The sequence below is a fragment of the Engystomops pustulosus genome, chromosome 1 (genome assembly GCF_040894005.1).
Source record: "Engystomops pustulosus chromosome 1, aEngPut4.maternal, whole genome shotgun sequence".
Classification (NCBI taxonomy): domain Eukaryota; kingdom Metazoa; phylum Chordata; class Amphibia; order Anura; family Leptodactylidae; genus Engystomops; species Engystomops pustulosus.
The window spans coordinates 267787972-267810125 of NC_092411.1; the positions used below are offsets into that span (position 1 = coordinate 267787972).

Genomic DNA, 22154 nt, shown 5'->3' on the forward strand with positions numbered 1-22154 from the left:
GCTTTCAAAGTATCCAATCAGTGCTGATAGTGTCAACATCGGGAGCGGTAACAGTAAAGGAACATTATTATGGAAAAAAAAACATGTCCAAGAATTCTTATTTTGGGGGAGTAATGCTACTAGTTGCTAAACTTAAATTTTTTTATTGTCTTTCGCACTACTGTATCTCTAGCTTTATAGAACAACTACCATCATATTTGTTATCCATGGCCTTCTTCCTTCTAAAAGCAACTTTTATAATTATGCTAATCAACTTTAAGGGCTCTGGGGTGGTTACTAGAGCAGATTCACAGACTATTACACTGTCTCTCCCTCCTCCATCTTCCTGTATAATCTAGCAGATGTAGGATGAGGGGGGAACTGCTTTGCTCATTGTAACAGCCTGTGAAGCAACAGCATGGTGGGGCTCTGGTAAGGCCCTTCAGACTCTGCATAATTATAAGAGCTCTTTTTAGAAGGATAGAGGCCAGGAATAACAAATATAAGAAGATTATCATAGTCACGGTGCCTGGATCTATGAGAGTCACTTTTCCATAGACATTTGTGAAATTTGACATCTCGGAAGTTTCTATTGAGCTAGCAAGATGGAAGTGATCAGAGATTTCATAGAAAAAGTCAATTTAATTTTGAAGGGAGGGAGTATAAATAAGCAGAAAAGGTAATGGCCACTGAAGACTATAGAAGCCGCGTCCTTCCTGGAAAACTTTCACTTCTTATGCCAAAACTTGAGTGACCAATGAGATGTATAATATTGTAAAAATAAAGTAAATTGTACATGGTATATTTAAGTCAATGATGCAAATACATTTTTCAATAAAGTTTTGACTTTTAGAATTTGATTTTTAATGTGTTTTTTTTGAATTCTTTAATAAGAAAGGACTTTTTATTCAGTGACGCTAGAGGACTTTTATCAAAACTGATATTTGTAGTGTGAGGGATTAAATCATAGCATCTATGATTCAAGCAAATTGGAGGACGTCTTCCTATCATACAGGTCTGAGATAATTCCTTTATTTATATAGTGCACGCAGATTACGCAGCGCTGCACAGAACTTGCCAAATCAGTCCCTGTCCCCATGGGGCTCACAATATAATCAACCTACCAGTATGTTTATGGAGTGTGGGGGGAGACCGGATGACCCGGAGGAAACCCATGCAAACACTGAGAGAACATACAAACTCTTTGCAGATGTTGACCTGGGTGGGACTTGAACCCAGCGCTGCAAGGCAGAAGCGCTAACCATTGAGCCACCGTGCTGCCATAGTAGGATTTCACAGAGCGCCAAGGTAGATGGAGCCGGTAACTACTAATTTGTTTTAGGGTTTCATCGCTTGGGTTTCAAATCAAATATGATCCATCTGTTTAAACAACCACTCCTCCATTTACCTGATCCTAAGAATGGTGGTCCCATATGTACGGAGTGGTGGGTCATTCTTGCACATTTAGAATATGAGATTGCCTGGTCTTCCCTTTCCACGTCCAATCAAGATGAACAGGACAGTGATGCTTGTATGTGATTAAAGGGGTTGTCTGGGGGGCTATAAAATAATGAATCACTTATACTCCCCTTCTCTGGATGCTCCACTTCTCCAACAGAAGTGTCTGTCACATGCCTAGCCCTGAATCCCCCTCCAAAGCTCTCAAATTTAGCTCCTTAGGAACTTTTGCCATTATAGTCAAGGGGGCTATAAAAATAATAAACCACTTACTGTATACTCGCCAACAATGGAAGTGCCCATCACTACTAGTGGCCGGCGGGGACATCCTGACCACTGCTCTGCACTTGGATGGCAGCAAACAGACTCTGGCAGTGACGGGCACTTCCACAGGAGCACCGGAGGAGGGGGGTATATTATTATTTTTATAGCCGTCCCTAGACTATAATCACGGATAGGTAGTGTTTTTCCAGGAGATTATTTTGGCGCCAACCACTCAGAATCAAATCTTTATATACCCTTAAGTTTCTTTATTGACTTGGGTAAGACGCGTTTCGAGCCCGACCTGGGCTCTTCATCAGTTACATGAGGCATACAGTATAACAGGGATGTCTGTCTTATAAACCTCTCCTGTTGGCGGGAAGATGATCCCCAGCTGACGTCAGTATTATGTCAATAAATACAACATATAGGGGCACATTTACTAAGGGTCTGCATACCGCATTTTCGGCGGGTTTCACGACTTTTTTCGTTTTACGTCGCATGTAACTGAGTTTTTTGGCGCACGCAATCGAATTTTGGCGCAATCCCGCCGACTTTCATGCGACTCAAATCGGGGGCATGGTCGTCGGAAAACCCGACTGATTCGGACTAAGCGCGGGATTTAACATTCAAAATTGTGTCGCAAGCCATGCACTTACATGCACCAGGAAGAAGAAGGTGAACTCCGGTGGACCTGATCGGGGAATCGAAACATGCAGGAAATTGGGAGCCGCATCTCCGAATCCTCCTTGGACAACGCACCTCGGGGATCGCGACGGGTAAGTAAATGTGCCCCATAGTGATTTGCCCATTGATAAAACTGACCCATAGTAATTCCCTATATCTCAAAATAAAAGCTATAGAAAAAATCCATAAAAACGTATAATAAACGCTAAAAACAGTCTCCTGTTCCCTAAAGTATTGATTAGTTCATCATATCAAACATCCCCCTTACAGTTATTTTATATGAGCCCCCCTTCACACCCTATAGAATCATGAGTGCAGCCCCCACTCACCCCCATGGATTTCTTCCCTACAACCTTATGTTGCCCCCCCCCCCCCCCCACATGCAGCTCTGGGCCCCGGCACTTGCCAAGGTATGCCCAGTGCTGGTGCCGACCCTGGATTTAGGGCTACTGTCACCTGACATGCCAGGTGTGTGTGGTATTGTAGAATAAGGTTCTGAAAGTAACTACATAATCTATTTGGCTTCCGGTTTCAACTACACTGTAACCACAACAGCACTAATTTTACTAATACCTATAAAGGTCGTCTGTAGCAGCTGACAGACAATTATCTTTGTTCTTGCCAAACTGCAAACATTTAAATTGGGTTATGTGCCTGACATGAAAGATGTGTACAAGTATGTGGATATCATGTAGAAAACGGTGAACCACTGTACTATACTCTGCCTGTGCTGGAATTTCTTATTGACCATGTAGCATTGGAAGAGCTCAGAAGGAGGAGCTCACTTCACAAAGCCCACAGTGCAAGGCTTTATGGGAATTTCAGTCTTTGCCTCAAATAAATTGCAGGAAATAAAAACTGAATGCAGGGACATGAAAACGGGTACGATTTTAATCATAACTGTTCTACAGCTTGCAGATGTGATTTCCCTTTTTTTGCTTAAAGATATTATTTGGAAAATAATATAATAAATAATAGATAAAATAATATACTTCCCATCATTTCCTAACTATGACTTTGCTGTTGGTTTAGCTGCTGGATCCCTCCCTCTAGAATAAAGTTCCCGATTTAGTTGCAGAGATTTTTTTTGGTTAGATTTGTTTTGTACTTTTTCCTACTGACTTTTCGACACTTTCTACTGAGGCACCGGTACCTTTATTACAGACCTTTTTCTGATCTGCAAATGAGTGGACAAAGAGTCAAATTCTGAATAGAAGTGTCATGTTTCTCCAGCCTGCCCACCTCCTTCTTTTGATTTGACAGCTCAGTGTCTATGTCTATGTATTCCTTTGGACTGGGACTCACCAGAGGATTTTGTCAAGGAGCCAGGTAAGTTAAAACACACAATTGTATTGTAATGCAAATGCACAGAGAAGGCAGAACGGCATTTTTGTAATTTAGGTTTAATGGTCTACTGCAATCTGTCTTTAGGGAAAATTAGGTCCTTACTTATAGGTTCCCTTTAATATTTTTTACGATGCCACCTAAAGAGGTCAATAGCTTTTTCAGTAATCACAATGAACCTCTACACTAGTAGCTTTACCTAAAGTTTATCCAAAGACCCTAGCCACAGGTACGTACTGGAAAGTACTAGCCACAGGAAAGTACTGACTATTAATCTTGACTCTTGCATATATACGCTTGAGTATAATTTGACCCGGGTATAAGCCAAGGTATCTAATTTTAACACAAAAAACTAGGAAAATCTATTGTCTATAAGCCTAGGGTGGGAAATGCATTGGTCAAAGCCTCCCCCCAGTATATAGCCTGCAAGCCAACCAGACCCCAGTAGTATATAGCCAGCCCAAGCCCCCAAGTATATAGCCAGCCCGCCCATGTCCCCCAGTGTATGGCCAGCCCGCCCCCTGCCCCCAGTGTATAGCCTGCAAGGCCATAACCCCCAGTATGTAGCCTGCCAGCCTATATCCCCCAGTATGTAGCCTGCCAGCCCATATCCCTTAGTATGTAGCTTTCCAGCCCTTGTCCCCTAGTATATAGCCAGCCCTCTGCCCCCCAGTATATAGCCAGCCCCCTGCCCCGAGTATGCCATGCGCATAAAAAAATAAACTCTGTACTGACCTTTCCGATGCCCCCAGCAGGTCCTCTTCTTGATTGACATTGACCGGTCATCTCGCACTAGCGATAACCTTCCTAACACAAACAAGTATTTGTAGTCTGTAACCACGAGGAAACCTAGGTCTTTAAACACAAAAACCGGTCTATAATAAAGGCTGTTTACATATTAATTTTAGATACGTGGGAGCTATAACAACATCTCTGTGTTCATACCCTTTAATTCCTAAGCAGTAACAGCCTTTTTTATATGGAAACCTGAATAGCAATGTAGCAGAAAATAGATTTGTACTTCTACAAAGATATAAAAAAATCAAAGGGGAAAAGGTGTTGTATGACACCAGGAAGGAGGTGGTTACACGTGTTCATCTCAACTGCATCTACTACGGTTTACAGAACAGCAAAACCTCAGGGCGCCTCATCATAGTCATGTGGATTTACATTACTTTCTACCTGTTCCTTCACAGTGAGTATTTTCTATGATTGTTGTTAGGGGTTAATATGCCAAATGTTTCCGTATATTTTATCCGAATACAAGGGCAGGTTGAGGAGATCCTATCCGGTTTTACTCAGCTCTTCAAGCCTTTACAGTATTTGATTTGCAGCTGAACTCATTTATGATTGTGTCTATATGTAATAACTAGAAAATTCAGAAGCCGCACAGTTTCAATCAAAGGGGCTCATTTTCCCAAATCCCACCAGGTCTTTTGACCTATTGTTTATTTCATTGACCCAAACCCTGGATTTTGTTTTATACTATTAAAAAAAACTATAAACACAGTTGAAAAAAATTACAGTAAGTAATAAATCTGAAGACTGCCTACACAATTTATAGAAAAGGAAACTGTCTCAGGTTAACCTACATTCTAGAATTCTCTTAAGTTAAAGAAATTCTAGTTCTGTGGGACTTCATACTTGCCTACTTTAGAACCTCCATTTATGTACATCCTATAGTACAGTGATGGCGAACCTTTTAGAGACCGAGTGCCCAAACTACAACAAAGACCCAATTATTTATCGCTAAGTGCCAACACAGAAATGTAATTTGTGATTTATACTCCATTCTCTGTCACAGTTTTCATTGATACCAGCACCTGAGGACACCAATAAAGCAGAAAATAGTCCCAGGTAGTCCTGTCACTTTAAAATAGCTCTGTGCACAGCAAGTCCTGGGCTGTCTGGGACTGCATGAAGATACCTGGAGTCATCTCTGGTGATGGCCTGGGTGCCCACAGAAAGGGCTCTGAGTGCCACCTCTGGCACCAGTGCCATAGGTTAGCCACCACTGTTATAGGGGAATGTTCAGATGTGATGGAAAGCAGATACTAATAATATAGTATTAGAATAAATTGTGGTAAAATCTATTTATCAAGCTACGCCAAAATTTGGGAGTAGAAGGCTGTCTGAAATACCTTGAGCTACATTTATCAAGGGTTTCAAATAATTTTTAGGCATTTTTCTGATTTGTGTGAAAAGGGACCATGACCAAGAGAAGCTTCTAACATGGCCTTGTCGGGATAAGTTGGCGTTCCAAAATGTGTATTTGGGCGTAGCAAACGAGACCAACTAATAGGTGGTGTAACGTATGACTTGACAGTCTTATACTTCTCCAGATTTATCATCCACCATCAGCACAATGATAACTCTGGTGCAGCTTAATCATACTTGGCGCTGGTCTAATGTTCTACGAATTGATAAGTCCCCCCCCTCCTTTGTGATCAACTAATTGTCAGGGATCCATTCTAAGAAGTAGTGGCTGTCCAAAGTGGAGAAGCCCTTTCCAAAGGTTCATCAGGGGTATCCATCTCCTTTTTCACAAAGTGCATTATGTATAGTAAAAATACCCAATGTTCCAGTGAATCTTTTTGCATTCGTCCCCACGCATGTAAAATAGCCACCAATATCTCAGGCTACTCTGTATGCAATGGGGGAATTTATTAAGACTGCTGTTTTGAACGTCAGAGTTAAAGTGCCCCCCCACCCCGGTGGCGGTCCACCCCTGTATCTACTAAGAGGCTTTGGTCTCTTAGTAAATATGGGTGCAAACTCTGCCAGTTCGGACCAGCAGAGTTTTTTTGCTATAGTCTATACTAAATATTTGCCTGTCCTGCTCCCCGCCCCAACACGCCCAAAGTGGCATGCGTTTCGGAAACAGGAAAAGTTTCAGGGAATGGGAGATTCATGTGCCTTCTCCACCAAAAAACTGTTGGAGAAGGCATAATGAATCTCCCTCAATGTGGTTTGGTAAGTTCACACACTCCCCTATGGTCTTCGGTGGACTAGAAGTGATAACAGGACTACTAGTAGTGTAGATTTGTACCGTGTTAGCCATGGGGAGCAGAAGAAGAGTGAAGAAATCAGGCGATACCTTTTTGAGGCTAACTGAGTATATTTGATGGTGAGCTTTCGAGAATACTAGTTCTCTTCGTCAGACATGATGTTATGCATGAAACAGAAAATTCACAGCATTTTATACACACTAAACAGTGATCATCAAAGGATATTAAAAAAAAAACTCTAAAACAACAGGGACATCTTATTTACAACAGGATGGCAATAAAAACATTAAAAACCTGTGGGGCGAGACACATGAGCCCTGGCTCTTATCTGCTTGTGGCCTCCAGGTCAGAGGTAGGAGGTCATGAAGCTGAATGTTAAGACCACTTTGCAAGGTGTTGAATCTCCTCATTAATTTATACTCCCATTCTTTCCTTTCCCTCTGTGTCTTAAAATGTCCCATTAAAACAGTAATCTGCAAATCCTCCATAGTGTGGTCCTCTCTGGAGAAATGTGCAGCCACTGGCAGATCTTTCCTTTCATTTTTATATCAGCTCTGTGTGAGTTCATACGTTGATGGAGTCTCTGACCTGTTTCTCCAACATAAAGGCCTTTGTTGGACACTGCTAACACATAATAAGGTAGACCACATTAGAGGACCTGCAGGAAAAGGTCCCCTTGATCTGATGTACCTGCTGTGATTGAGGTACAGGCACCTGGTCACCCGTGTGAATGTGCTGGCACGTTTTACACCTGCTTTGCAGGCAGGGTGAGGTACCATTTTCTGATGGGGGTCTCAGGGCACTCCGGACAACCAGTTAACAGGACTACCACAGGGAAGTTAAGCTAAATTAATATTAGCTTAGACAGTTCTAAACTGGTGTAATACTGGTGCTGTACTGTACCGATTCAATTGGTGTAGTTTAAGAGGCAAAAATGTGTGGTTGAACACATAGAACAGAGGAAACTCCATCCATTGTACCTCACCTTTGTGAAGTCACTAGAAAGACTTGTACTTGTGCTGTATGTTCAACCGCTCCTGGTTTGGGCTCAAAATAACTGAAGGAAATAACAAGTAAAACTGAAGTAAACTGGTTCTAAGATTGTCTAGTCTAGGCTAACATTGCGATTATTTGGCTTAGTTTGCACTTAAAAAGGCACTAAACTTGTTTGGCACACACGTATGACATCAGAAAAATGTGTACATGCTCAGTAATCCCAGCAGTGCTCTAGTGAAGAATATTGTGACCACCACATTGTTGACTAATCAGTAGTGGGGATAGTTACTGTTCCAGATCATTCCCACAGTATGACCAGATTCAGGAGTACTTGGCCATCGAGGAACCATCTGACCTGGTCAGATTAAAGGCGTTGTTTTAAGAAAACCGTGCTTTACATTGTCTCTTCCAAGACATTAACCAAAACAGTGAAACACTGTGAGAGCTACTCCTGCACTGTATGTTATCTAAAAGGCCACCATATGGTACTAGATATACATTGGTGGTCACCACTTTCACCTTTAAAGGGTTGAGGATCGGGAGCTATATCATTGACATAGCGACTATATATTGAAACAGATCATCTCTGATGAGGTAACTCCTTTGGGGCAAACACATAGACAAAAAGTTTGGAGGGGGCTCCAAATCACAACTCTAGGACCCAGACCTCACGTGACTCCTTATCTTGGCCACATATTGGATGTTTTGTCACATATGGGCCATTTCATTAGTGCACTCTAGAATTTAAAGAGACAGTTGAAGAAGTTATTAAAGGGTAAAAGTTTATTTGGGTGGTGATGGTCCCTAAGCTGGTGAAGACTCTGAATATGGAGAATATGGAGACCTCAGTCTCAGAAGTCTACTAAAACTTTGTCTCTATCATTCCGTTCTCCTACAGATACGGCCATAGGAGCGATAACCGTTATACAGAATCCATATATACTAAATATAACTAGTGGGGACACAGCCAGAATAAGCTGTCACTGGACTAGTGGAGATGTTCCTCGGGTCAGAGTACAATGGAGAAAGTATATATCAAGCCCTGGAGAAGATAATGGGACTGTTCTATGTTCTCTTCTGAGGACTATGGATGGTAACAATCCAGAAGAGAGAAAAAATAAAATAATTTGCAAAATGACCACAAATACAACAATACTGACCATAGAGGAAGCCACCAAGGAGGATGCCGGGCTGTACGTCTGTGAGTTCACCATAGAAATTCCAAAACTGATAAAAGACACAGGGGATGGAACATGGTTATATGTCCAGGATAAGGGTAAGTAAACAGAATTGTCCTATAATTGCCCTATACTATATAAAAGTGCACAAGCCCCTTCAAGATGACCTACTGGTCTATGGATGTCATAGTTGCTACCTGTGGATATTGATGCTGAAGCTGCTGTGACCTAATGGTCATTGGGACATCTTAAAATTTGGATCCTGTAGAACTATTGCTTAAGACCTGGGTCAATTTTAATTTTTTTTAAATTTTTTAGATTTTTGTTTGACGTTTTAATATTGTACAAAATATTTCAATATTGTGAAGCAATATCTTGTTTATATTGCCATATTTTGATTTTTGTATCTTTTTTTTAATATTTCCATGTAAGGTGTCATTTTTTGTAGGATGAGCTTTAGTTTTCATTGATACAATTTTGAGAAATGTGCAATCATTTTATCGCTTATCATCACTTTTTATTTATGATTTATTTTTAATGGTGGGGGAAAAGGAAAAAAAAAAGCAGTGATTTTAAAAATATTTTTTAGATTTTTTTTCCCCCTCTACTATGTTCACCATATGGAAATTATTTTTAGATTTTAATATTTTCCCACTTTCAGACAGAGGAATATCGAATGAAATTGTGATTTTTCTTTGTTTATTTTATATATAAGCCAGGGAAAGGAAACAGTTCTCATCATATTTTACTCCAATGTCAGGTTGTATAGTAACGTCTTTCTCTTCTGTTACTATTACCACATATGTATTACAATGGCTAATGTTGAAGGTCAGAAAGCTTTTTATCCTCAAGATCCCAACATAAAGCTATTTCTGTCTCCCCCTCTAGTTTTTAGTATTAGAATGAGAAATTATATTGCGGAATAAAAATTCTCTTTTTCTTTCCAGTTTTTGTTCTAGATATCAGATTTTTCTACCTGACTTTACTCCTCATTATTCCCATACTGATAAGCGGGTTCTGCGTCTACTACAAGAGGAAGAAGAAAAAAGGTAACTGACACCAAAATATTGTCACGTTCTTTACTTTATTTTCCCTTGATACACAGGCTGAGTCCTCCTAATACAAGGTGGGTGTTTAATGCATATTGCAGCAAACACCCGCCGGTGACACCACTAATCGGTGCTGGAAAAAAGCCAGTAAAAAGCAAGCAAAGAGTGGGTGTTGCCATATTGCCTTAGATGTGTCTCCATGATAGCCTCGGGTCTTAGTATGTTTTCTGGCCATTTGTTAAGGTGTGCCAGTGGCACTTTGTAATATATAGTCAGTAAAATCACCATATACTGAAATACTGTAGTGCGGAAGTACATGGTAGAATCAATCAGACAACCTCGGGTTAAAGTACCCTAAGGGGTCTGAAACATAGTAAAAAAAAAATTTAAAAAAAGTGAAAAAAATGTAAAAAATAAAATTAAAAATTCAAATCGCCCCATTTCTCTCGAACTCACATAAAAAATAAATAGTGAAAATCATAAACCTGTTAGGTATCGCCGTGTACCAAACTGTCCGATTTATCAAAATATAATAACTGTTATTCCTGATGTTTAACCCCCTACCGGAAAATAGCTGCCAAAGTCAAAAATGCTACTTTTATTTGCCATTTTGCAACATATTAAAAATGTGATCAAAAGGCCTTACAGTCCTGAAAATGATGGCATTGAAAATGTAATCTCATCTTGTAAAAAAAATAACATCACAAACGACTTTGTAGACTGAAATATATAAAAAAAAAAAAAAATCATTCCCGCCACAAGATGGCAAAAATAATAATTTTTTTTTACAGGAGGTTTTAAGTTTTTGTAAAAATATCTAAAAATTTTTATAAAATCTGTATAAATTTAGTATCCCTGTCCCAAAGAATATAGGAAAAAAGTCATGTGGGGCACACAGTGAAAGACGTAAAATCCAAGTCCACAAGAAAATGGCGCACATGCGTTTTTTTTCACCAATCTCACTGCATTTGGAATTTTTTTCCCGCTTCCCAGTACACGGAATGGAATATTAAATACCATCACTACAAAGTTCAATTTGTTACGCAGAAAACAAGCCCTCACACAGCTCTCTACACGGAAAAATAAAAACGTTGTAGATATTTGAAGGAGGGGAGGAAAATATGGAAATGCAAAAACAAAAAAGGGCCTGGTTGTTAAGGGGTTAAACATACCTCTTTTCTACTCTGGGGGCCTTTGTTGCTTCATTCTTCTTCCCCATTGGGACACTGTTTAAATGGCCATTGACGTCTTTAGGAAAGCTGTTTGTAAGTCTCCTACACCGGTGGTGGCAAACGTTTTACAGTCCAAGTGCCCAAACTACAACAAAAACCAACTTGGTTATTGCAAAGTGCCAACATGGAAATTTAAGCAATAACTTGTTGCTCCCTGCTTTGTTACAGCTTTAAATCGTATATTGGTGTCAAGAAGACACCAATACAGTATAAAGAGAGAGGGAAGAAATGGTTATTATTGTTCAGGGCCCCCTGAACAGGAAGAATTGTGGGGCCCAGAGCAGGAGCTCCAATGATCCAGCATTGTCCACACCTTCTCTCTCCTCCCATAGTCCCAGGCAGCCATAGATGTGTCTCTTAAAAATTGCCCTGATCATGGCACATCCTGGGCAGCCCGGGACTGCAGGTGGTCAGCTCTTTGCTGGGTGCCCAGAGAGAGGACACTATGTTGACTAATCATGAGTCAATTTTTTTCTGGTTGGAGGTTTCCTTCAAAGTTGGAGATGTATGACTGTAACTTGTAGCATTACTAAGTGATGTGCTGATCAGTTGCACTAGAAGAAGCCCTGACCTAAAAGCAAACACACCTGACCTAGAATTTATCTTCATTGTGGGTTTTCAAGCAATGTTTTAGCTCGCAAAAAAATCTTATATTTATACAGGACTGAGGCCACAAATAACTCAACACAGGTCAGCGTAGAAGTGTGATATCACAATGCAAACCAAGGGTCAGTATGAGAAACACTTGAAGAACACCTTCACATGGCCGCAAGCTAACCACATCTCTGAGAGCATAGAGGGGGCTATACAGCAAACCTCCGAGAAGGGACGTCAGGAAGATTCCACATAGTGGTGTATTAAAGACACAGATACAATTGATTGGCAGCACAGACAGGTCCACACTGGTCCAGCACAGATAGGTCCTGGTGCCGCCTGAATCATCAGAGCCATGGGTTCACAGCCGGGACTTAGACTATGGAGATGACATTGCAGGAAGTGGCAAATGATCAGCCGACACAGAGAAGACACAGACAAGATGATTCATTATTGTATTATGCTTGACACACATGTATCTTTGTTGTTTCTGTTAAATTGTCTAAAATTTGCAACTTTTCACTGTCATATTTGCTGTTGTTTTTCAAGTGCACCTTGTGCTTTATGTATCTTTGTTTTCCAGATGTTCTGTGCGACTTATTATTTATGTATCACTTATTTTTGCAACTTTTTAGCCGCAAATCTGCACCTGGTCCAGGGCAGGTGCAGAGGAAGGATTTTTTTTAATGGACCCTGTTTTAACATGTAAATTGAAATTATTTCACATGCTTTAAAAGCTTAAAATTTTACACATTACCCCGTTGGGCATTGAAAATCTGGGTTGTTTTTTTTTTTAAATTCATACTTTTTTTTGCATTTACATCTTTATGAAATTTTTGGTTACTTCTAAGGTCACACGTGGCGTTAACACATGCATTTTCAAATACTTAGAAACAGATTTTCCTAATTACATTGCTGTTAACGTGGCGTTTACAAAACACGTGTGTTAACACAAATATTAACACAATTGTTAACATCATGCTAACAAACACATTTATTAACACTATGATAACATGCATGTTAACACATGTATTTTGTAAACGCCATATGGACAGCGATGTAATTAGGCAAATCTCTTCTTCTCAGCTGTTGTAATGCATTTCAAAACTCATAAAAATATTTCATCATCTCCCTGGGGTGTAAATAGAGTGCTTAAAAATGCAGGCCACGGCCTCAAATCCAAAATTTACATTTGTGGCCACTCCTGTATATAACCCCCTCACATGGCTTGTATCCCCTCCTGTATATAACCCCCTCACATAGCTTGTGTCCTCTCCTGTATATAACCCCTCACATGGCTTGTGTCCTCTCCTGTATATAACCCCTCACATGGCTTGTATCCTCTCCTGTATATAACCCCTCACATGGCTTGTATCCTCTCCTGTATATAACCCCCTCACATGGCTTGTGTCCTCTCCTGCATATAACCCCCTCACATGGCTTATGTCCTCTCCTGTATATAACCCCTCACATGGCTTGTATTCTCTCCTGTATATAACCCCCTCACGTGGCTTGTATTCTCTCCTGTATATAACCCCCTCACGTGGCTTGTGTCCACTCCTGTATATAACCCCCTCACATGGCTTGTATTCTCTCCTGTATATAACCCCTCACATGGCTTGTATCCTCTCCTGTATATAACCCCTCACATGGCTTGTATCCTCCCCTGTATATAACCCCCTCACATGGCTTGTATCCTCTCCGGTATATAACCCCTCACATGGCTTGTGTCCACTCCTGTATATAACCCCCTCACATGGCCTGTATCCTCTCCTGTATATAACCCCCTCACATGGCTTGTGTCCACTCCTGTATATAACCCCCTCACATGGCTTGTATCCTCTCCTGTATATAACCCCTCACATGGCATGTGTCCACTCCTGTATATAACCCCCTCACATGGCTTGTGTCCTCTCCTGTATATAACCTCTCACATGGCTTGTATCCTCTCCTGTATGTAACCCCCTCACATGGCTTGTGTCCTCTCCTGTATATAACCCCTCACATGGCTTGTGTCCTCTCCTGTATATAACCCCCTCACATGGCTTGTATCCTCTGCTGTATATAACCCCCTCACATGGCTTGTGTCCTCTCCTGTATATAACCCTCTCACATGGCTTGTGTCCTCTCCTGTATATAACCCCCTCACATGGCTTGTGTCCTCTCCTGTATATAACCCCTAACATGGCTTGTGTCCTCTCCTGTTTATAACCCCTCACATGGCTTGTGTCCTCTCCTGCATATAACCCCCTCACATGGCTTGTGTCCTCTCCTTTATATAACCCCTCACATGGCTTGTATTCTCTCCTGTATATAACCCCCTCACATGGCTTGTGTCCTCTCCTTTATATAACCCCTCACATGGCTTGTATCCTCTGTTGTATATAACCCTCACATGGCTTGTATCCTCTGCTGTATATAACCCTCACATGGCTTGTATCCTCTCCTGTATATAACCTCTCACATGGCTTGTGTCCTCTCCTGTATATAACCCCCTCACATGGCTTGTACCCTCTCCTGTATATAACCCCCTCACATGGCTTGTATCCACTCCTGTATATAATCCCCTCACATGGCTTGTATCCTCTCCTGTATATAACCCCTCACATGGCTTGTGTCCTCTCCTGTATATAAACCATCACATGGCTTGTATGCTCTCCTGTATATAACCCCTCACGTGGCTTGTGTCCTCTCCTGTATATAACCCCTCACGTGGCTTGTGTCCTCTCCTGTATATAACCCCCTCACATGGCTTGTGTCCTCTCCTGTATATAACCCCCTCACATGGCTTGTATTCTCTCCTGTATATAACCCCTCACATGGCTTGTGTCCTCTCCTGTATATAACCCCTCACATGGCTTGTGTCCTCTCCTGTATATAACCCCTCACATGGCTTATGTCCTCTCCTGTATATAACCCCTCACATGGCCTGTATCCTCTCCTGTATATAACCCCCTCACATGGCTTGTGTCCACTCCTGTATATAACCCCCTCACATGGCCTGTATCCTCTCCTGTATATAACCCCCTCACATGGCTTGTGTCCACTCCTGTATATAACCCCCTCACATGGCTTGTATCCTCTCCTGTATATAACCCCTCACATGGCTTGTGTCCACTCCTGTATATAACCCCCTCACATGGCTTGTGTCCTCTCCTGTATATAACCTCTCACATGGCTTGTATCCTCTCCTGTATGTAACCCCCTCACATGGCTTGTGTCCTCTCCTGTATATAACCTCTCACATGGCTTGTATCCTCTCCTGTATGTAACCCCCTCACATGGCTTGTATCCTCTGCTGTATATAACCCCCTCACATGGCTTGTATTCTCTCCTGTATATAACCCCCTCACATGGCTTGTGTCCTCTCCTGTATATAACCCCCTCACATGGCTTGTGTCCTCTCCTGTATATAACCTCTCACATGGCTTGTATCCTCTCCTGTATGTAACCCCCTCACATGGCTTGTGTCCTCTCCTGTATATAACCCCTCACATGGCTTGTGTCCTCTCCTGTATATAACCCCCTCACATGGCTTGTATCCTCTGCTGTATATAACCCCCTCACATGGCTTGTATTCTCTCCTGTATATAACCCCCTCACATGGCTTGTGTCCTCTCCTGTATATAACCCCCTCACATGGCTTGTGTCCTCTCCTGTATATAACCCCTAACATGGCTTGTGTCCTCTCCTGTTTATAACCCCTCACATGGCTTGTATCCTTTGCTGTATATAACCCTCACATGGCTTGTATCCTCTGCTGTATATAACCCCCTCACATGGCTTGTGTCCTCTCCTGTTTATAACCCCTCACATGGCTTGTATTCTCTGCTGTATATAACCCTCACATGGCTTGTGTCCTCTCCTGTATATAACCCCCTAACATGGCTTGTGTCCTCTCCTGTATATAACCCCCTCACATGGCTTGTATCCTCTCATGTATATAACCCCTCACATGGCTTGTATCCTCTCCTGTATATAACCCCCTCACATGGCTTGTGTCCTCTCATGTATATAACCCCCTAGCGTGGCTTGTGTCCACTCCTGTATATAACCCCCTCACGTGGCTTGTGTCCTCTCCTGTATATAACCCCCTCGCGTGGCTTATGTCCATGTGGATTTGAGACATTTGCTACAAAAAGTCTCAAAAAGAAGCAAAAATTTGCGCTGCCAGGATAGGATAAACTGAATCACAAGTAAAAAGACAGGATCATACATAAGGTGCAAAAATGAGCTCCCAAATGTCTCAATTGTACATCAAAGTAAGAAAAATACTATGATACGTCTCCCCCATTGACTATATTTCATTTTTTAGAACTCTTTCTGGATCATGTGTATGGGAATATGAAAAGGAATGCAACAAGGCCGAGTAAGAAGCAGAATACCCCGAAAAGTAAGTTATAAAATTTCTCAAACGTACAGTATATAGATGAATTCTGCCTTGTAGTCACATGACCGCTGTAGCCAATCACATGCTCAGTACATTCTCTCATGGTGGGTTATGCTTGTTTAGGATATGAGATACATTGAGAGAACGTAAGAAATGAGCCCATTAAGAAATGAGCGGACCCAAAGTTTCTGATGGAGCCAAAGTTGACTCAAAGTTTTTCAGTGCGATTTATTGCCGGATTGGCGGCCAATCTGCCAAATTCATGCCCCCTAGCCAACTAGCTATGAGAAACCTCTGGCCAATCATAGCCATGGCTTGTTGGCCAAGGGTGTCATCTAGTTGCCAGATATGTCCAGGATGTACAGGACGCATCCGAACCCCGGACCCGTTCAGAAACTTTGGGTCTGCTCATCTTCAGCCCCGAGCAAAAAAAAAATCTAAGTTAGTCAATTATTTTAGGTACCTTACAATGACCCACAAAAAACTAGCCCCAATCCCTGATGAAACTGTCATTTTTTCGTCATTTTTCAATTTTTTTTTTATTTTCCTTCCCAAAAGATAAATACAAGCTAAACTGGAATAAATTACATATCCACCCAAAACAATGCCTTTCCAAAAAAAAAAAAAAAAAAAAAGCATGAAAAAAAATGTTAGTCCCAAAGGCCCCAAACAGGCCAGTTTCTAAAGGGTTAAGGGTGGTTAAGTGGTTAACACTTAACTCCTTCCTGTATCTCACTATAGATTTAGAGGAATGGTAGGAGGTGATGTATAGTTCAGCCCTGACCACAGTTTGTAGGTGGTTTTACAGTGTGAGTATTGCACAGAATATACAGGCAGTCCCCTGGTTACATACAAGATAAATTCTGCAGGTTTGTTCTTAAGGCAAATTTGTATGTAAGTTGGAACTGTATATTTTATAATTGTAACCTTAGCCAAAAAAATTTCGGTCTCTGTGACAAAATGTTGGATTGTCATAAGAATGAGGAGTAACAATAAAGCTTCATTACAGACACCTGTGATAACTGTTACAGCTGTTTATTGTAGCCTAGGACTAAAGTACAGGAAATTACCAACATCCAGAGGTCCGTTTGTAACTAGGGGTCATATGTAAGTTGGCTGTTGTAGGGGGCCGTCTGTACTGCAGTCTATTAATGTATGTAAGTGATCAGTGGGTTACACAGTTGTGCCATTTTCTCTTGGCCTTTTGTTTATAGTCCAATTAACACATCCAGGCCCGTATGATCACAAGCATACTAAATCTATATAGTTTTTATTATGCTTTAAAGCGAACCTGCCACCAGTAATGTCATATTTAGCTGTTGACAGGTTCCAATAACCTATGCTGTACTGATTTTAAAAATGCCTTTGTCAGCATTCTGAATCATTTCAGTACTTTATAAAACCTTATTTCACATTACATGGCTCCCTGCCAGCAGTGTGTGGTGAGTTGTGAGTGGGGTAAGCTGCAGCACCCTCTTAGTTTCTTCTCCTCTTGAGCAGGCAGGGGAGAGGGGGATGGTGTGTAGAAGAGGAAGAATGCATGTAAAGATTTAGACATGGGTTTCAGCTTTCCTTACCCCGGGACTCACCATACGGCACTGGCATAGAGACAAGTAATGTGAAATAAGGTTTTCCAAAGTACTGAAATGATTCAGAATGCGGACAAAGGCATTTTTAAAATATTGGAACCTGTCACCAGCTAAAAATGACATTTCTGCTGACAGGTTCACTTTAAAAGTTAAAAATTAAATTTATCTTTTGAAACAAATCTCTAAATCACCATATATTGAAACACTGCCTTTTAATACTTTGTTATACAAAGCTACGCATTTTCATTTCAACACCATTTTAGAAAAAATGTTTTCCAAGTTTTTACAGGTGTTGAAATTTTTAAAAAGTGGCGATACAGACATTTGAACATGGGGATATTAAACATACAGTATGTTTGTTCTTCTAGGGAGGGGGTCTTCTGTATATTTAGGTTCTTTTTGGTGAGTTTGGTGAACTCCTTGGGCGACTGCCTGGGTGCCCACAGAAATGGCTCCGAGTGCCACCTCTGGCACCCGTGCCATAGGTTCGCCACCACTGCCCTAAAGTGTTTGAACCTAATGGGGTCTGATTGCTCACACAGTATACTTCAATACAACTGCCTCTGGCAGGATGTAATAGGGACCAATCCAAGACAGCCCTGGTAGCCTAACAGTGCCAATAGATTGTGTTAAATAAGTTGGCTACTTTTCAATCAATCTCTCCCATTAGACAGGTCTCTGCATAAAGGCACATAGGCAATTTATGTTAAAGAGTGACCAACTACATGTTATTCAGGATGGTGATAGGTTTACAATCATGTCTACCTAAATAGTGGGTAATCGACCTGTAAGTAATCACAATGTAGTCATTCTAGGATGTCCCCTCTTGCTTTCCTTAATTAAAAGAAAAGCAAATAATAGATACTGTTTCTGCAATGAAAAGGTATACAATTTTCCTATGTTCTTTTATCTGTATCAGTTCCTCTAGTGACAGATTTCTAGATCTGCTTTTTGTCTCTAGGAATCTTCATTCGTTATATCCCTGGTCACTGGTCATTTGATGTCACACAGGTGCACAGCTTGTTTTATTTCCCTGGTCATGTGATTTCATGCAGGTGCACAACTATATACATTATAACACACAGCTCTGATTATTCTCTGTGTTATATCAAGCTGTGCACCTGTGTGACATCACATGATCAGGGACATAACGAACTGTACATCTGGGTGGCATCACATGAACAGGGATATAATGAGCCATGCACCTGTATGACATCACATGACCAGGGATATTATGAGCCGTGCACCTGTGTGACATCACATGACCAGGGATATAATGAGCCGTGCACCTGTGTGACATCACATGACCAAGAATTTAACAAGCCATGCAACTGTGTGACATCACATGACCAGGGATATAACGAGCCATACACCTGTGTGACATCACATGAGCAGAGATATAACGAGCCATACACCTGTGTGACATCACGTAACCAGGGATATAACAAGCCGTGCACCTGTATGACATCACATGACCAGCGATATAACAAGCCGTGCACCTGTGTGACATCTCATGACCAGCGATATAACAAGCTGTGCATCTGTATGACATCACATGACCAGCGATATAACAAGCCATGCACCTGTATGACATCACATGACCAGCGATATAACAAGCCGTGCACCTGAGTGACATCACATGACCAGCGATATAACAAGCCGTGCACCTGTGTGACATCACGTAACCAGGGACTGTTTTTTTTTACCCACCGAACGTAAACACTAACGTTTTCTGTTGAATTCCAGAGATCTAGAAATCTATCAGGAATTTTTACAGAAAGTACATTGGAAAATCGTATAACTATTCTTTCCCCAAACAATGTCAATTATTTATAGAGAACCCATCACCTCAAATAATACCTTACAGAAGACAGTAACGGTGTTTCCTTGGTTCCTGAGTTTCTTCTGTTCGTTACAGCTTTATTGACCCTCTTTTTTTCCATACATCCAGTGAAGGAGGTGGGAGCACTTTTGGATCCAGTCAAGCTTCCCAGACTCCTCCCGGCTGCTCTTCTTGTTAAACCTACCCCCCTGCACGCCATTGGCACTGCCCACTGCACCTGCTTGTTGGTGGCGGGATAACTGGGACCCTCACTTGTCATGAAAACGGTGGAATCCCTTGTACCTCCGAATAAATGGAGTGATTAGTGGCCTTGATTCCTAGTGCACTGCACCCCTGGTACCTAAAGGTGTTCCTTATATCCTTAATACAAATATTTTTTTTCTTGCAGAGGAAACGAAGAAGAAGACGTCTTCATAGCACACGATCACTGGATACATTGCCTTGTACTTCAGCACCGACCATGGAGCAGTAACTTGTACATAGTATACAGCTACCGACCTCACAGCCTGTACTACGGAAGTAACAAATCCTGAAGAAGGAATCCATTGCTTGCTCCAAAATCTATAGAAACAATGAGGTGAACTGAGACAATCGTCTACAATGTCAGCAGTTGTGAAGGAATATGTATTCATATAAGGGAACTGGAACCTCATCTGATGAAACCTTCAGTCAAAGACCCATGCGGATGAGTGGATGTGGCCAACAAGAGCTTTGTCTGAATCAGCTCATCCGTAAAAGGCAAAGTCTTCTGATGTGCTCTGGAAATTGATCTAGTAAATACTTCTAATTTTTTTTTAATAAAAAACAAAAAAAAAGTAAATGGACAACTGAGTGTTACAGTTGGGGGGTTGTCTTTACACCATCTGATATGACTGTATGACTGTAGTATTAGCCCAGCAGCCCAGAGGTTGCTGTTGAGTGAAGGACGAGGTGATGGGATGATGGTGGTTGTAGTAACAAGGCGGATGATTAGAATCCTCCTCTGTGCCCAGTTCTGATGTTCTTGTGTCTCGGTGGCTAGCTGGGTCCCTCTCCTGGGTGCTGAAGTTGCCAATGATGAAGGGTCCACATTGATGTAGGATGATAGTGGCACAAGTGTTTTTCCCCCCAGTGCCAGATATAGGAGCACATTTAACAGCTTTGCGCTAGTTTTCTGTCGGACTTTGCACATTCTTTCTAAAACAAACTGCTTTCACGGGTATTTAGGAAGTGTCCGCACCACATTTGTGTCACACGCGACCCTTTTGTGGTGCAGCTGCACTAGGCACCATGCGACACAAATTAGGGGGCCTACTGATGGCCAGTCGGACCATGCGTCAGATTTAACATGCAAGTCCAATAGGAGTGTGTCGCACCCACCATGTTAAAGATAGACCAGAAAAAAAGTGGTGCACTCTGTTGGGCCAGTTCAGGGAGCGCCAGATTCATGAAGAACGTCAGAGACTGGTTATCACAACCAAATCCAATACCAAATAGCCTTGTGCAATATAATCAAATATGTCACAGAACCAAAGCAATGCACAAAAAACGGCCGTTTTTTGTGCATTGCTTTTGTTCTGTGACAGATTCATGAAGAACGGGCGCCAGAAATCATGAATCTACCCTGAAATATACACAGACAAGCCACACTTAGGGGCATATTTAACAGGACCTCTGCGCACCGCCAGTGGCGCAGAGGCCCTTAAATAATCGCAAATGCTAGCTTATTGCTAGCTTTTGCGATTATTTTCCCAAATCCGCCAACCAGGTGCCATGATTAAGGGTGCGTGTAGCACCTGAAACGCGTAGGCTTAAATCCCATAATATGTAATAACTGGTGTTGCCATTGGGTTGTCATGTCCTACATTTTTAATCGAAAAAATAAAGATGGAATGAAATTTTAATCAAGTCACGCCGGTGCCGGAGTGAATTTGTTCTTTCTATAATGCTTTATACTTGTCATTCTCTTCTCTTTGGAAGCTGCTTCCACTCTCCTGCATTTATTTACTAAAGTGGCATCCAATATGTACTATCCACCATTCCCAGTTGTTGGCACATGTGGAGATGTGACATGAGGTGGGTTGAATCACTTGCCTCAGGCAGCACCACCTGGAAGATCATAGGGGGCGTCATAAAGGGTGCATCTATCTCTTACAAAGCAGGAACTGCCACTTAAAAATAATGGCCCACGCTTATCAAAAACAGTGCAAACTGCACGAGGTGCACGGATTTATGAATTCTTTATGAATTTGGCACCCCTTTCACTGCTCCAGTCGGACACTGTATGATAAATGTGTTGCACAGTTCGACTGTGCACCGCAACGCTACTTTCAGTGCATAATTTTGTCTTGCATCAGGTATAGTGCAGACACTTTATAAATACATGTGCAGGCAGTTTGCACTGCCTGATGTCAGTATATGTGGGAGACCCCACTTACTGAGAACCCACTTACTAAAATATTGCCTCATACATTTGGAGGGGGCAGCAGAGAGTTTATGTTCACCCCTGGCTGTGGGTTGTGGATTTCTCTGGACCTCTCTCCTCAACTTCCCCTCTCACTTCCTCG

General features: G+C 41.6%; 2 protein-coding genes across 2 annotated transcripts in view; both read left to right on the plus strand.

Moving 5' to 3' along the window:
- The first annotated feature begins 584 nt into the window (after nt 1-584).
- Nucleotides 585-22154, plus strand: part of LOC140126676 (uncharacterized) — a 71222-nt gene continuing 49652 nt past the window's right edge. Inside the window, exons 1-2 of the mRNA XM_072146440.1 lie at nt 585-658; nt 4725-4924. Of these exons, the coding sequence (XP_072002541.1) occupies nt 585-658; nt 4725-4924 (274 nt within the window). The remainder of the gene's footprint in view (nt 659-4724; nt 4925-22154) is intronic.
- On the plus strand, nt 8638-20348 carry LOC140112977 (immunoglobulin superfamily member 6-like). Its single transcript, XM_072132619.1, has 4 exons — nt 8638-9009; nt 9859-9960; nt 16102-16179; nt 19997-20348. Exons 1-4 carry the CDS (start codon nt 8820-8822, stop codon nt 20023-20025), a joined length of 399 nt encoding a protein of 132 aa, XP_071988720.1. The 5' UTR covers nt 8638-8819; the 3' UTR covers nt 20026-20348.

Bases quoted from the DNA above. Each gene is read 5' to 3' on its own strand.
- LOC140112977 (XM_072132619.1), top strand. From the start codon at position 8,820: ATGGATGGTAACAATCCAGAAGAGAGAAAAAATAAAATAATTTGCAAA. The intron at 9,961-16,101 runs GTAACTGACACC...TTCATTTTTTAG, and splicing joins CAAGAGGAAGAAGAAAAAAG to AACTCTTTCTGGATCATGTG. The intron at 16,180-19,996 runs GTAAGTTATAAA...TTTTTCTTGCAG, and splicing joins GAAGCAGAATACCCCGAAAA to AGGAAACGAAGAAGAAGACG.